Source organism: Enhydra lutris, unplaced genomic scaffold (assembly GCF_002288905.1).
Source record: "Enhydra lutris kenyoni isolate GAN:26980312 unplaced genomic scaffold, ASM228890v2 scaffoldscaffold10, whole genome shotgun sequence".
In the NCBI taxonomy this organism is placed as follows: domain Eukaryota; kingdom Metazoa; phylum Chordata; class Mammalia; order Carnivora; family Mustelidae; genus Enhydra; species Enhydra lutris.
The window spans coordinates 6,684,190-6,697,286 of record NW_019154094.1 but is presented as its reverse complement, the minus strand read 5'-3'; the positions used below and the strand labels follow the sequence as shown (position 1 = coordinate 6,697,286).

The 13,097-nt window shown below is 47.0% G+C and overlaps 1 protein-coding gene across 3 annotated transcripts in view; it reads left to right on the top strand.

The window, feature by feature from the left end:
• The first annotated feature begins 384 nt into the window (after window positions 1-384).
• Window positions 385-13,097, top strand: part of LOC111144080 (cell division cycle 25A) — a 23,466-nt gene continuing 10,753 nt past the window's right edge. Inside the window, exons 1-8 of one of the 3 annotated variants that reach the window (XM_022498181.1) lie at window positions 385-554; window positions 1,558-1,631; window positions 2,761-2,803; window positions 3,524-3,560; window positions 4,491-4,592; window positions 7,035-7,154; window positions 9,807-9,941; window positions 10,477-10,551. In XM_022498181.1, coding sequence (XP_022353889.1) covers window positions 385-554; window positions 1,558-1,631; window positions 2,761-2,803; window positions 3,524-3,560; window positions 4,491-4,592; window positions 7,035-7,154; window positions 9,807-9,941; window positions 10,477-10,551 — 756 coding nt within the window. The remainder of the gene's footprint in view (window positions 555-1,557; window positions 1,632-2,760; window positions 2,804-3,523; window positions 3,561-4,490; window positions 4,593-7,034; window positions 7,155-9,806; window positions 9,942-10,476; window positions 10,552-13,097) is intronic. The other 2 variants (XM_022498183.1, XM_022498182.1) reach the window with 2 other exon arrangements.

Here is a 13,097-nt window from a genome sequence, read left to right as displayed (position 1 = left end):
AAAGAGAGAAAAGCGAGGACAGCGTGAGCCCAGGCCGTTGCCTTGCGGCCCTGGCCGCTCTCTCTTCTCGACGGGACGCGTTTGTTTGGATTTAATCTTCAGGTTGCCGGCGCCCGCCCGCCCGCTGGCCTCGCGGGGTGCGGGGGAATCACCCGTGCATGTCGCTGGCGCCTGCCGGGTCTGGACACCCGCCCGTCCGCGCCACTTGCCCGCGGCAGCCGCGTCCCTGAACCGCGGGGTCGTGTTTGTGTTTGACCCGCGGGCGCCCGCGGCGGGGCGCGCGGCCGAGGCCGGTGCCGGCGGGGCGGGGCCGGGCGGGCGGACGGAGGCGGAGGCAGAGGCGGAGGAAGAGAGAGCGGGAGCCCTGGGAGGCCGGGCGCCGCCATGGAACTGGGCCCGGAGCCCCCGCACCGCCGCCGCCTGCTCTTCGCCTGCAGCACCCCTCCCGCACCGCAGCCCGTCGTGAAAGCGCTGTTCGGCGCGCCAGCCTCTGGGGGCCTGTCGCCTGTCACCAACCTGACGGTCACCATGGACCAGCTGCAGGGGCTGGGCAGGTGAGGAGGGTCTGGCGAGCGGTGCCGCAGGCCGATGGACTCCCAGCCGGCACTCGGGGTGGGGGGGGGGGTCCGGCTGGGAAACGGGCCGGGGGAGCGGGACGAGACCTGTCCGCCGCCCGGCTGAGCTGGGGCCCGCCATGTGCACCCTCCCCCCAGGCGGAACGTGGGGCGGGAGAGGCCGTTCGGACCCTCCAGGGCTGCCCTCAGCCCCGAGCCGGGCCCGGTAGGGGGTGGGGTCGGCCCGGGTTCCCCACCTTGGCCACCCCTTTCAGACTGCTTTGTACTTTTCTTCTGTCCCAATCCCAGGAAGCTCTTTGTAATCTACCCCCACGAGGGCAAAGCGGACCCTTCCAGGCGCTCACTTCCATCCTTTGCTGAACCATCTCGAAGGATCTTAGCTTCCTGCGAGCTTTGTTCCTTCTCTACAGAGAGACATGGCATTTTCTTTCCTGGCGTATGTGCAAAATCATCACAGTTCCTCACCCCGTGCACATTCGTGATGTCCACCCCGCTTTCCTATGGCCAGGCCTTTTTATTCAGCTTTCCATCCAAAAATGCTCCCTGGGCTTTTCCTTATGGCAAAATACGCATCCCACGGTGTTTGTGGTGGAGCTGCTCTCCCTTCAGTTTTGGACGTCCCATTGTCTCTGTAAGCACAGGTCTTGTACGTTTTCCAGCCTCTGAAAAGCAGGAACTTGGCTGATTCACCTTTCATCCTAGCAGGTACCTAGAACACATGCTCTCACTTCAGGAAATACTCCAGCATGGTGGTCCTCTTGTCTACAGTGTGGCCCAGGCCATGCCTACCCACTCCCTTCTCATCTTTTATATTCAAGTGCTAACTGGGTGTTTTGGGTGGCAAAATGGGGCTGTGGTGTGGCCTTAGAAGGAGGTGGTTGAGAGCAGCCTGGATACTTGCTAACCTCGTGGCCTGTCTCCTGTATATAACCTTGTCATTATGTTTTCGAAATTTATAGAAAATTCTTTCTCTTGCTTTCAGCGAATATGAACAGCCACTGGAGGTGAGAAACAGCAGTCTGCAGAGAATGGGCTCCTCCGAGTCAACCGATTCAGGTATTCCTTTAGTCTTCAACATTTATTATGTATTTGCTACATGGGGATCAAGACTTGGAATTTCTTGTAACGGGCACTTCACCCAGGAACTGAGCGTGGTGTGCCTAGTTGTGACAGTAAACAAGAGTCATGGGATTCCGTGACAAACACCGGTAAAACAGGACAAAGAAGGCCGTGTGGTAGTTTATGGAGGAAACAAGTGTCCCCAGGGTATGCATGGAGAGGTGGTGTGTGCTTGATCTTGAGGTTGAGTATCTGGGTAAAATGAACCATAACACCAAGACCAGAAAAGCATATCAGTTGAAACGCAGAGTCAAATGATTGTTTCAGTGAGCCTGCTATGGAGGAAACGGGCCAGTGCATTTTATTCTAATTCATAAATTCATGGTTGTATTTACACAGATGCTTTAGGTTAGGGAACTGCAAGAGCAAAGATCTTAAAATGTAGGCTTCTTAAGAACGAGGGATAGGACGCTTACTTGCGGCAGCGTGGCAAGTGAGAATACCAGAGCTAGCACTGGGCTTCTGCAGTTTGTGGCTATCGTGAGGACAGGTGTAGGCTAGAGCAGACGCTGGTGGGTCTGGGCCATCCTGAGAGGAGTGTTTCCTACACCTTGCTCCCTTTGATGAGATGAGCACCTTACTTGGTGTTATTTTGTTAAAGGCAGTGAAGACTCGGCTTGTGATAGGCCTGATAAATGTATTTTTCCAAGCCCCCAGATTACACATATGATCTGACAAGATAAAATATTTGAAGTCAAAACTCCTCCAGAAAGCTGGTACCTATTCTTTCCATGGTCAGAACTCAACAGAAAGTTACCTGGATAATCTCTGTCTGAATAACCAACCAATCCTTAAAAGATTATGTTCAGTTCTCATATCCTATTCGTTTGATGGTGTTTGCAAGAAGGGCAAGGTGATTGGTAGTTATACTATGGAAATGTTAAGACTTGTGCAGAAATGAAGTTTTTGACAGTCAAATAGTGATGCCCTTATAATTCTGGCAGAAGTCCAAGCCATGAGTCTTGACTGATGGCTTAAAGAAACAGTACTAGTAGTATTTTTGCTTTATTTAATGACAAAATGGTGTTTCGTGTATTATTTCCTGAGGTTTTATTATTTCCCACAGGCTTCTGTCTGGATTCTCCTGGGCCCTTGGACAGTAAAGAAAAGTATGTAGGGGTGCTTGGGTGGCTCAGTGGTTTAGGCCGCTGCCTTCAGCTCAGGTCATGATCTTGGGGTCCTGGGATCGAGTCCTGCATCGGACTCTGCTCAGCGGGGAGCCTGCTTCCCTCTCTCTCTGCCTGCTTCTCTGTCTACTTGTGATCTCTCTCTCTGTCAAATAAATAAATAAAATCTTAAAATAAAATAAAATATAAAAAAAGAAAAGTATGTATTCACTGGTTTTAAAAGTTTGTACTTAGGAAAGACTCCTCTTAATAATGTTTTATTGAAATTCTTTGTGCTCTGGATGGGAGCCCTGGATTTAGCTGCCCCTAGTAAGACTTGTGGATCCTGCAAATAAGTCTGATGCCTTTAGAGAATGAGTTGTTTGTGTCAGCAAATTTTAGGACTTCCCATCCTTTATTTCACTGTAATTTGTGGTGTTCTCTTCAAGTCTTGCCCAAACCTTTACTTCACCCTCTGGCATCAGAGACTTAAGAGAAATGTGAATTTTAAGAGAAGACCTGGGCTTGCTCTTTTTACCTAGAAGCCCAGTAATGTTGGGGGTGCTTGTGAGAACAGGACAGCCTCAGAAGTCTGTTCTTCCATTTTGCTTAAAATGGGGATGTTTGACTGCCCCCTCCCCAGACTATAGACTAGACACTGCATCTGCTAATATGGATACCTCTCTCTTGTTTTATTCTCATTGTCTTCTGATTTCTTTGCAGCCTTGAAAACCCCATGAGAAGAATAAGTTTCCTGCCTGTAAGTTCCCTTGTTTATTTCAAGCTAATTCGTATTATCTGTCTCCTTAGCTATCAGCATGACCTTGATGGTAGAACTTAATTTAGACAGCAAAACCTGCTTTTCCTTAGTCTTGTCAGCACTCCAAACACCTAAACAACCTCACCTTTCAGTTCTTTTTTTTTTTCCTTAAGATTTTATTTATTTATTTGATAGAGATCACAAGTAGTCAGAGAAGCAGGCAGAGAGAGGGGAGGAAGCAGGCTCCCCGCTGAGCAGAGAGCCTGATGTGGGGCTTGATCCCAGGACCCTGAGACCATGACCTGAGCTGAAGGCAGAGGCTTTAACCGACTGAGCCACCCAGGTGCCTCTCACCTTTCAGTTCTAACTACCAAGTTAGATACAGGAAATACTCTTTTTTTTTTTTTTTTTTTTTGCAGATGATGTTTTGGGGTTGATTTGGCACCCTAAATCTCTGCTGAGAGGGCTGTAGACCAACCTTGTGTGGTTAGGTGGGAAGCTGTGTAGCGGGATCTTCTATCTCATGTTGTGGCAAGGTGGAACCCTGGCCACATTTCTGGGTTAACCCCTACAGTGTGTGAGAAGCTACCCCACCCCCTCCACTGCCATTTTTGTTTTTCTTTTTTTTTTTTTTTATTTTTTTATTTTTTTTTTTTATTTTAAGATTTTATTTATTCATTTGACAGAGATCACAAGCAGGCAGAGAGGCAGGCAGAGAGAGAGAGGAGGAAGCAGGCTCCCCGCTGAGCAGAGAGCCCGATGCGGGGCTCGATCCCAGGATCCTGGGATCACGACCTGAGCCGAAGGCAGTGGCTTTAACCCACCGAGCCACCCAGGCGCCCCATTTTTGTTTTCCTTTTGCACCTGAATTTCATTGCATTGTCATGTACCCTAATGTCTTTTTTTTTTTTTTTTTTTTCATTTTGACAGCAGAAGCTCTTGGGATGTAGCCCAGCTCTGAAGAGGAGCCATTCTGATTCTCTTGACCATGACGTCTTTCATCTGATGGACCAGGATGAGAACAAGGAAAATGTGAGTGTCATCAGCGTGCTAACCGAGGACAGAGGTAAAGCCACAAGTGTCAGCGGCTTACACAGTAGTGGCTAGGCTCCTTTCTGGGAGACTACACCTTTACCACCAAAGCCATGCATGATTTTTGTAGTCAGAGAAACCTGTGTTTGAATCCTGCTTATTAGCTGTGTGGCCCTGACCCATTATTTTTCTCTTTTTTTTTTTTTTAAAGATTTTATTCTGACATTTATTTGACAGAGAGAGGGGACACAAGCAGGGGGAGTGGGAGAGGGAGAAGCAGGCTTCCTGCTGAGCATGGAGCCCGATGTCGGGCATGGGGCTCGATCCCAGGACCTCAGGATCATGACCTGAGCCGAAGACAGATGCTTAACCAACTGAGCCACCCAGGCACCCTCCCCCACCTTTTAAAAAAGATGTTATCTATTTATTTGACAGCACAAGCAGGGGGAGCAGGAGGGAGAGGGAGCAGCAGGCTCCCTGCTGAGCAAGGAGCCTAACACAGGGCTTGATCCCAGGACCCTGGGATCATGACCCAAGCCAAAGGCAGATGCTTAACTGACTGAGCCATCCAGGCACCCCTCTTACTTCTTTTTAGGCCTCTTCATTTCTTTGTAAGATAGGAGTAGCAAAACTTGTAGGACATTATGGAATTAAGTAAGATAATATATATAAAGTATTTATTTATTTTTTTTTTTTATTTTTTTTTTTAAAGATTTTATTTATTTATTTGTCAGAGAGAGAGAGGGAGAGAGAGCGAGCACAGGCAGACAGAATGGCAGGCAGAGGCAGAGGGAGAAGCAGGCTCCCCGCCGAGCAAGGAGCCCGATGTGGGACTCGATCCCAGGACGCTGGGATCATGACCTGAGCCGAAGGCAGCTGCTTAACCAACTGAGCCACCCAGGCGTCCCTATATATAAAGTATTTAAAATGGTTCCCAGCTGGGAGGATTTGCTGAAATGGTAGCTCTTAGGAGTAATTACACCATGAATTCTTTTATCCAGAAGGGTCTGCCCAGGCCCTGCCTCTTTGTGCTCACCTGGGATGAGTTGTAAGCTTAGGAAAAGGCTTCTTGGCAGTGTTTGAAAGAACAGGGCCAACAAGTCTCTGGGAATTACAGAGAAACTAAACTGGTAGCTTAGAGGGTAAGCTTGTGGTGGACCATCAAAAAGGCTAAGAACACCCCGGCCTGGCTTTTCTCAGACCTGCCAGGTGCCTTGCACAGAGTAAGCACCCAAAACAGTTCAGTGACTCGGCTGAACTTTTCCAGCCTTCATCCTCACTATATCCCCATGTCGATTTCCTCCTCTTCCATTCCCTGCTGAAATGCCACAGTTAGTGATCCTTATCATCTCCCAGACTTCATGTAAAACCTTCTGCCTCCATAAATTCTCCCAGTAATTCCCTTAGCCACTTGGGAGTGGTTTGGAGGGAGAATACAGAAGTGAGTTCCTGCCTCAAGTGCTTGGAGCACTGTCTTGGCCTGTGTATGTGTATATATAGAGAGGGAGAGATATATATATTGCCTTCTACTGGACGCAAGAAAGCTATTCTGATGCCTGATTTTCCCCTGAACTTGTCTTTTCCCAGGGTTGCCTGCTTGGAACTTTGTTCTGGAGGGAAACAGCATAGATGGTAGTTAAGGAGCTCTTGTGAGCTTAGGCACATCACTTAACCTGTAAGGCCTAGCTTTCCTCATCTGTAAAATGGGGGTGATCGGTGATGGTTCTCTGAGTTAATGCACAGAAAGTTCTGAGTGCTGTGTTGGCATATAAATACTCTGTGATACTATCTGTTACTGCTCTGAGTGCTCACCACAAGTGAAGTGGCTCTTTTAGGTGGGGGTTTATAAGTGCTTTCAGACTTGAAGTAAACGGAATCATACAGAATGTATTCTGTCACTTCTGGCTTTCACTCAACATATGCCATTCATTCGTGTCGTTGAGTAAAACAGTAGTTTACTTAATTTTCCATTGCTTTGAGTATGGAGTACAAAAACTGTTCAGTGGAAAATAATTAACTCCTCTTGGTAGGAAGAAGGTGGGAAATAGAAAATCCTCAAACAAATCTAGAGGGAGAAGTTTTGGCTCCCATTCACAGGCAATTATATTGAAACACTTTGCTTTAGCTTAGAAGTTGTTGATTTGATTTAGCTTATTAACTCAGTGTTTTGTATACATGGCTGGTATTTATGTTTTTGTCAGGAAATAGTCTTTGTGGTGAGATAAAAATGCTGCCTTAGAAGTTAGCTGTTGACAGAGTCTGTGAAATTCTTGGTGACACAGATCCAGTGTTGAAGTTAAGCTCAGAAACAGGTAAACCCTTAGTTTGGAGACAGTTACAAAGGCGAGCAGTGCCTGCTCCCCTGATTGTCTCACCCGAGCAACAGCCAAGGCCCTGGTTTTCATGGACAGTGGAAGATGTCTTGATTCTACTGTCTTGCAGGAAGCCTTTGAGTTTAAGAAGCCAATAAGACCGGCATCTCGTGGCTGCCTGCATTCTCATGGACTTGAGGAGAGTAAAGATCTCTTCACACAGAGGCAGAACTCTGCCCCAGCTCGGATGGTATGTGCCCTGGCCTTCACAGGGGAGTTCCTCATGGGAACAGAATTAAAGCATCCTCTTTAACCTGGAGTCGGAAACAATATAGTAGTTCTTGTTGTCTTTACCTTGACTTTGTCATTTGAAACTAGACTCACATTTTTTGGTGTTTTTGCTGTGTCTGGAGAGCAGACAGGCAGAAGCAGAGTGAGAGATGGTATGTTTGGAATATTGAACTTGAGCAAGAAATAATTGACTTTGTCAATTCTGGGAAAATGGGGCATCCTGGGTCATTCTTCTAAATGTGTGTATGGTGGGATTATAGGTCTTAAAACTTGCTCTTTCATAGTGCTTCCTGGGTGCTAAGAGATACTTCCAGAGTGGTTTTTGTTCAGAGATAGCACTTGGCTTCTTCCAAAGGTGGTTTATTACGAACTATTAGGGATTCTGGTAAACCCACTCCCTATGGGCTACTTGACAGTATTGGGGGCCACCTACACCAGGGTTATTTCTTTGCAAGACAGAGGTATCACTACTTCCAAAGTTGCCTGCTGGGATCTGACAGCTGAAGCTAGAGAGGCCCAACGAAATGACCACATTTGGTTTCCAGGTTTTCCTGGGAACTTGGCATGTGAAAATATAGTTTTCCAGTCTGGCTTGTGCTGTCAGGTCCAGGTTCAGGTCCAGGTCCAGTATCGTTACTCTGTCTAGCATACGCACAAAGCTCTCCTATATATGTTCCGGTCTTTAAATCTTCATAAGCCTGTGAAGTAGCTGGAGTTAACCCCTTTTATGGATTGGGAAAAGTCTGGTCAGGGAGGTTGGGTGATTTGCCAAAGGACACATAAATAGAAGACCAGGATTTAACAAAATCTACTGATTCCCAACTACACAGTAATTCTTTTAAGTACTGGGTATCCAAAACTAAATCTCTTTAGTGTGCCCTTGAAGACTACTACATCGGGGTTTATTGTGGTCACCTGATCATCCCTAATTATAGGTGACATGTCCATCATTTGCTGTATCACGTGTGCACTAGGGATCCCAGAACTTAGGTCACAAATACTGGTATTGTAAATTTTTTTTTTTTTAAGTTTTACTTATTTATTTGTCAGAGAGATAGAGCACACAAGCAGGGAGAGCAGCAGGCAAAGGGAGAAGCAGGCTCCCGGCTAAGCAAGGAGCCCAATGTGGGACTTGATCCCAGGACCCTGGGATCATGACCTGAGCCAAAGACAGACGCTTAACCAGCTGAGCCACCGAGGCGCCCCACAAATAGTGGTATTCTAGTGTGAGCCTTCAAGGGTGTTGCCCCACAATAAAATTACCTGCCCCTTGGTTCTGCTGGCTGAAAACTTGCCAGTATGCCCCGAGCATGCTCGGGAGCACTTGTTGGAGGATCAGAGGCACCTAGAAAATTCTGTGAAGCAAGCAGGTGCCTGAAGCAGAGGAGGCCGGCCGCAAAGGGATTTGTGTCTTAAGGATTGTCTGTAGGACTTAGGTTGAGACTGCTTCCTTACTGTGGGGAAAAAATCCCTCTGTGAACATTTTTCCTGGCTTTGGGAAGTACCCGGAAAAGATACAATTCACTATCAGGAATGTTTGTATTAGTAATGTTTATATCTAGACTCTTTTTAAGATTTTACTTATTTATTTGAGAGAGAGAGAGCATGAGCAGGGCAGAGGGGCAGTGGGAGAGGGAGAAGCAGACTCCCCGTCGAACAGGGAGCCACGTGGGGCTTGATCCCAGGACCCCGGGATCATGACCCAAGCTGAAAGGAGACCCTTAACCGACTGAGCCACCCAGGCACCCCAGTAATGTTTATTTCTAGATGGTAGACTTATGAGCCATCGGTCTAAATTTCCTGTATTAAATATATAGTAGTTTTATGATGGGGGTTACCCCCCAGAGAACAACATAGGGTCACCTAGTAAAATACCCCATTTTTACTCCAGGAATGGTTCTCTCTCCTAGGAGAGAATGTAGTGGGGAGAGAAGCTTGGGCTTTGGAGTCAAATAGGTGAGCTATGTGATCTTGGTAACTTCTCTTAAGCATTGATTTCCTGATTGGTTAAATAAGTAGAGAAGGAGTAATTCCCCTCAATGTGTTGTGAGGTTTAAATGGAACTGAACACTTAAGATGATATCATAGTGCCCAGTACACAGTAATTCCTCAGTTAAAAACAGTACTTATCATTCAAATTCCAAGTCTAACGGACTAGGATAGACTTTGTAGAATCAGGCCACCCTTTCTTCTCCCCGCAACCCCGTCAGAGCTAGAGTCACATAGGCGTTCTCTAGGCAGTTCTGTGGGCGGAGATTGTATCTATCACCTTCCTCCTTGCGGCAGGTTATCCTGCTGTATCACAACCCGCTTCTCTGATTACAGTCCTCTGATAAAGCAAACTTTGCCCTTCACTAGAGGCTCTCCCCAACTCCACTGTAAGGTGAATTGCTTCTGAGAAGAGGTTTTTTGGAAGGCTTCCAGGCCTGATGCTGCTCAGGACTGTAGATATCAAATCCTTTGTCATCTTGGGCTGCATTTTCTTTTGATGAGTAGCTGCCACAATTTTACTTCTAATAAATACAGTATGTTTTCCTCATAAAATCTAGTGACCCATCCAAGGGAATCCAGTGTGATCAGTCATTTACAAGATGTGAATTCTGTCTTCCAGCTTTCCTCCAACGAAAGAGATGGCAGTGAGCCCGGGAATTTCGTCCCTCTTTTTATGCCCCAGTCCCCTGTGACAGCCACCTTGTCTGATGAGGATGATGGCTTCATGGACCTTCTTGACGGAGAGAATCTGAAGGTGTGTGTGTGTGTGTGTGTGTGTGTGCGCGCACGTGCGCATGTGTTCGTACCCATTCCACTGAGTACACTGGGGAAGTCGTGAGAAAGAACTGCGGTTCCCCAGGGCTTTGGGTGGCTGATATTTTTGTTCTTTATTGAGACTCTGCTCCTAGTCTAGTCAGATCTGACGTGGAAGTGGGACAGTTCAAAAGAAGACACCGGGAGGATCCTTCTTACCCTGAAGGAGCTGACAGTCTATTTTGTACAAGAGACTGGGAACAAGAAGGTGTAGGATGAGCTAGTGTAAAGCTGGAGAGCTAGAAACTACCTCCTCACATATCCTTGGGGTTGGGGGTGCTTTTAGCTACATGTTCTGGTGCCCAAATTGTGAAATGTGATGCTCTTCTGACCTTAACATACTGGGCAATGGGAAAGAGGAGCGGACGTTGAGGCTTCCTATCCAGGCCTATCTGATGCTTCTCAGGCAGAGTCACACCTAACGCCTTCAAACTGTTAGGCTCTGCTGGGTCTTTATAATAGTTTTTCTCTTTTAGAATGATGAAGAGACCCCATCGTGCATGTCGAGCCTCTGGACAGCTCCCCTTGTCATGAGAAGAACGACAAACCTTGTAAGTTGTTCTCTGTGTCTGGAGAGAGACTCAAGTAATTAGGCCTCTGGGACAGAGTGGACTAGACTAAATGGAGAACTAATCCTTCTGCCCACATCACCACAGGGATCAGAAATAGTTTCATTTGATTTTGTCTTTCGGTCTGTGGGCCTTTCCCTTGACTGGTCACTGGTGTTCTCTAGTGTAAAGCACCCTGTTTCTTTGTTTTCTTTTGTTTCTTTGTTTCCTTATTGGTGTGTGAGGAAGTCTGGCTGGGATACATACACACTAGTTCTTATTTTATAATTTTTAGTTTATCCCAGCCTTTCTTGGTCAAGTTAATGTCGTGTGTGTGTGTGTGTGTGTTAATGTCTTTTCTGTTCAACTCTGACCTCTCTTAATTTCTAGTTTAAGACCTCAGGAAAATGTCTGCTAAATTGAACCCCTTGTAAGTGACCATGATGGATGGCACCTTTGTGTTCTCAGCTGTGGGTGCTGGGCCGGGTAGTCTAGGGATTGGCCCTGAATGAGGCTGAGTTCACAGGCCCAGGCCTTGGTTGGCCTCAAAACCCAGGATGTCCTCCAGGAGCTGAGGAGCACACCTACGTGGGGAGCTGGCTCTCCTCTTTCTTAGGTTTGCTTGATTGTTTTGTCCATGCTTTTCCACATTTGCACAAATACTGCCAGACGTTTGGAACAAACGTTTTCTGCTCAAAGATTCTGTTTTACTGCAGGTATTTTCCACGTGTAGTTTCAGATTATTTCGGAGCATAAGGGTGCTGAGAGTGTTACTCGTAGATAACTGAAGTTTTATATCATTTTTATGTTTTTCCATTTCTCCTGTATAGACTCACTCACAGCTCATATTTAGGACAGATATTTGTGTTTTTTTTGCCTAGGTCAAGTTAGACTTGCCTCGGACCCAGGCAAGCCAGGCATTTGCTTACAACTGTTACGGATAGAGGCACATCCTTGGATGGCTTCTTCATTGGTGTGGGGTCCGAAAGCAGCCGTGAAGCTCTGTGTCCCACCTCTGCAGAGCAGAGCCCCCTCTGGCCCTCTGCTTTACCTGCTCAGAGAGGTGCTCTGAGTTTGAGGAGGGGCAGGCGGCTTGCTGTGGCGGCCACCAACATTGGTTTCAGCCAGGAGTTTGAGGCCAGTGGGTGAACTCAGTTTGTGCTTTCACACTGAGACTTCCCTTCTAGCCGGTGTCCTTAATAGGCCGTTGTTATGGCTTGTATAGCTTGTGTGTCATCATCTTGTCCCACATAGGGTTTGCCCCGCTGTCATCCTCAGCTACACCTTTGTTTGACTTGGCCCCCATTTTAAAACTTCACCCTTTGAGCAGTACGACGACAGCAAGGAATGAGTTATTTTTCCACGTCTCTGTCACAGAGTAGCCGTGGAGCTCTGGAGCCCCCGTTGGGGAAGCAGACAGCAGCTTACCCTGTATTGGCCACGTGTAGCCCATCGAATGGGTGGGCCTTGTGGACTCTTCACGGGCAAGAACGTCCATGCCCGTAGAAAGAGCCATAAGCTGTGAGCCACAACCTGAGTGCTATGAGCAAGTCAGGGGCCGATCCCACAGGGAGGGCATGTTTGCTCAGGGTCTCAGGCTTTTTGGGAACTTGCTGGGGGGCAGGATGTGTTAATTCATGAAAGAGAGTTCATCTGGGGAAAAGCACATGGCCCTGTGAAGGGAGAGAATGGGGACATGTGGTGGGCAGGGGTGAGGTGGTGACAGGTGTCACCCGTCTGCCAGTCTAAGGGAGTTGGACGGATTTCCCCAGGGATGCTAGAATTTGAGTGTGACCCTTAACTGGAAGGGAGGAGGGGTCAGTTACAAACAGGGTACTTAGGCTCTGGTTGTGACTGTTTGGCAAAGTGCTCCAGACTTTTTCTGATTTACAGGGAGAGGAGGGAATAGTTGAAGGAATCCTAAATTAGGAACAAGTGGTATTTAGGGGTAAATAGTGGTAAAGGGGAAGTCTTGACAATGGCACCAAAGGTGTCAGTGGGAGAGACACTCTTAAAAAAAAAACCTCAGTTTTGTTGGGTGTCTTTTTGTTTAAGTACCTGGTGCGTAGAGAGCTTGCTGTCTCCCATCTTCTCCGTAGCATTTGGGATGGTAGCGCTGTACCCTCAATTATGCCACCTTAGGTGAGTACAACCAAAGGTCAAGTGGAACAACAGGACCTAGGGATCTGGGTTTAGACCCACAAATGGAGACCTTGAGAGATCATTTCATCTGTCTGCATGTTTCCCAGCTTGTAAAACAAGGAGTCTTGATTAGGGGAAGGATCACATTTGTTTCCTGCTCTTAACATCCAGGTAGTTGGAAAAAGACTTTTCAAGTATGAAGGCTTCAGTCTAAAGACTATTTGCCCCCCCTTTTTTTGTTTTCAATCTTTTTCATATATTTTTTGAGCTTTCTTGTGTATTTATGTTCCATATCATCTAGCACAACACTTGCCAAACAACAGTAACTCACAGACTTTCTATCAGTATATTGCCTATAGACTTCTGTTTCCATCAGGGATACTTTCTTTTTTTTTTTTTTTTTTTTT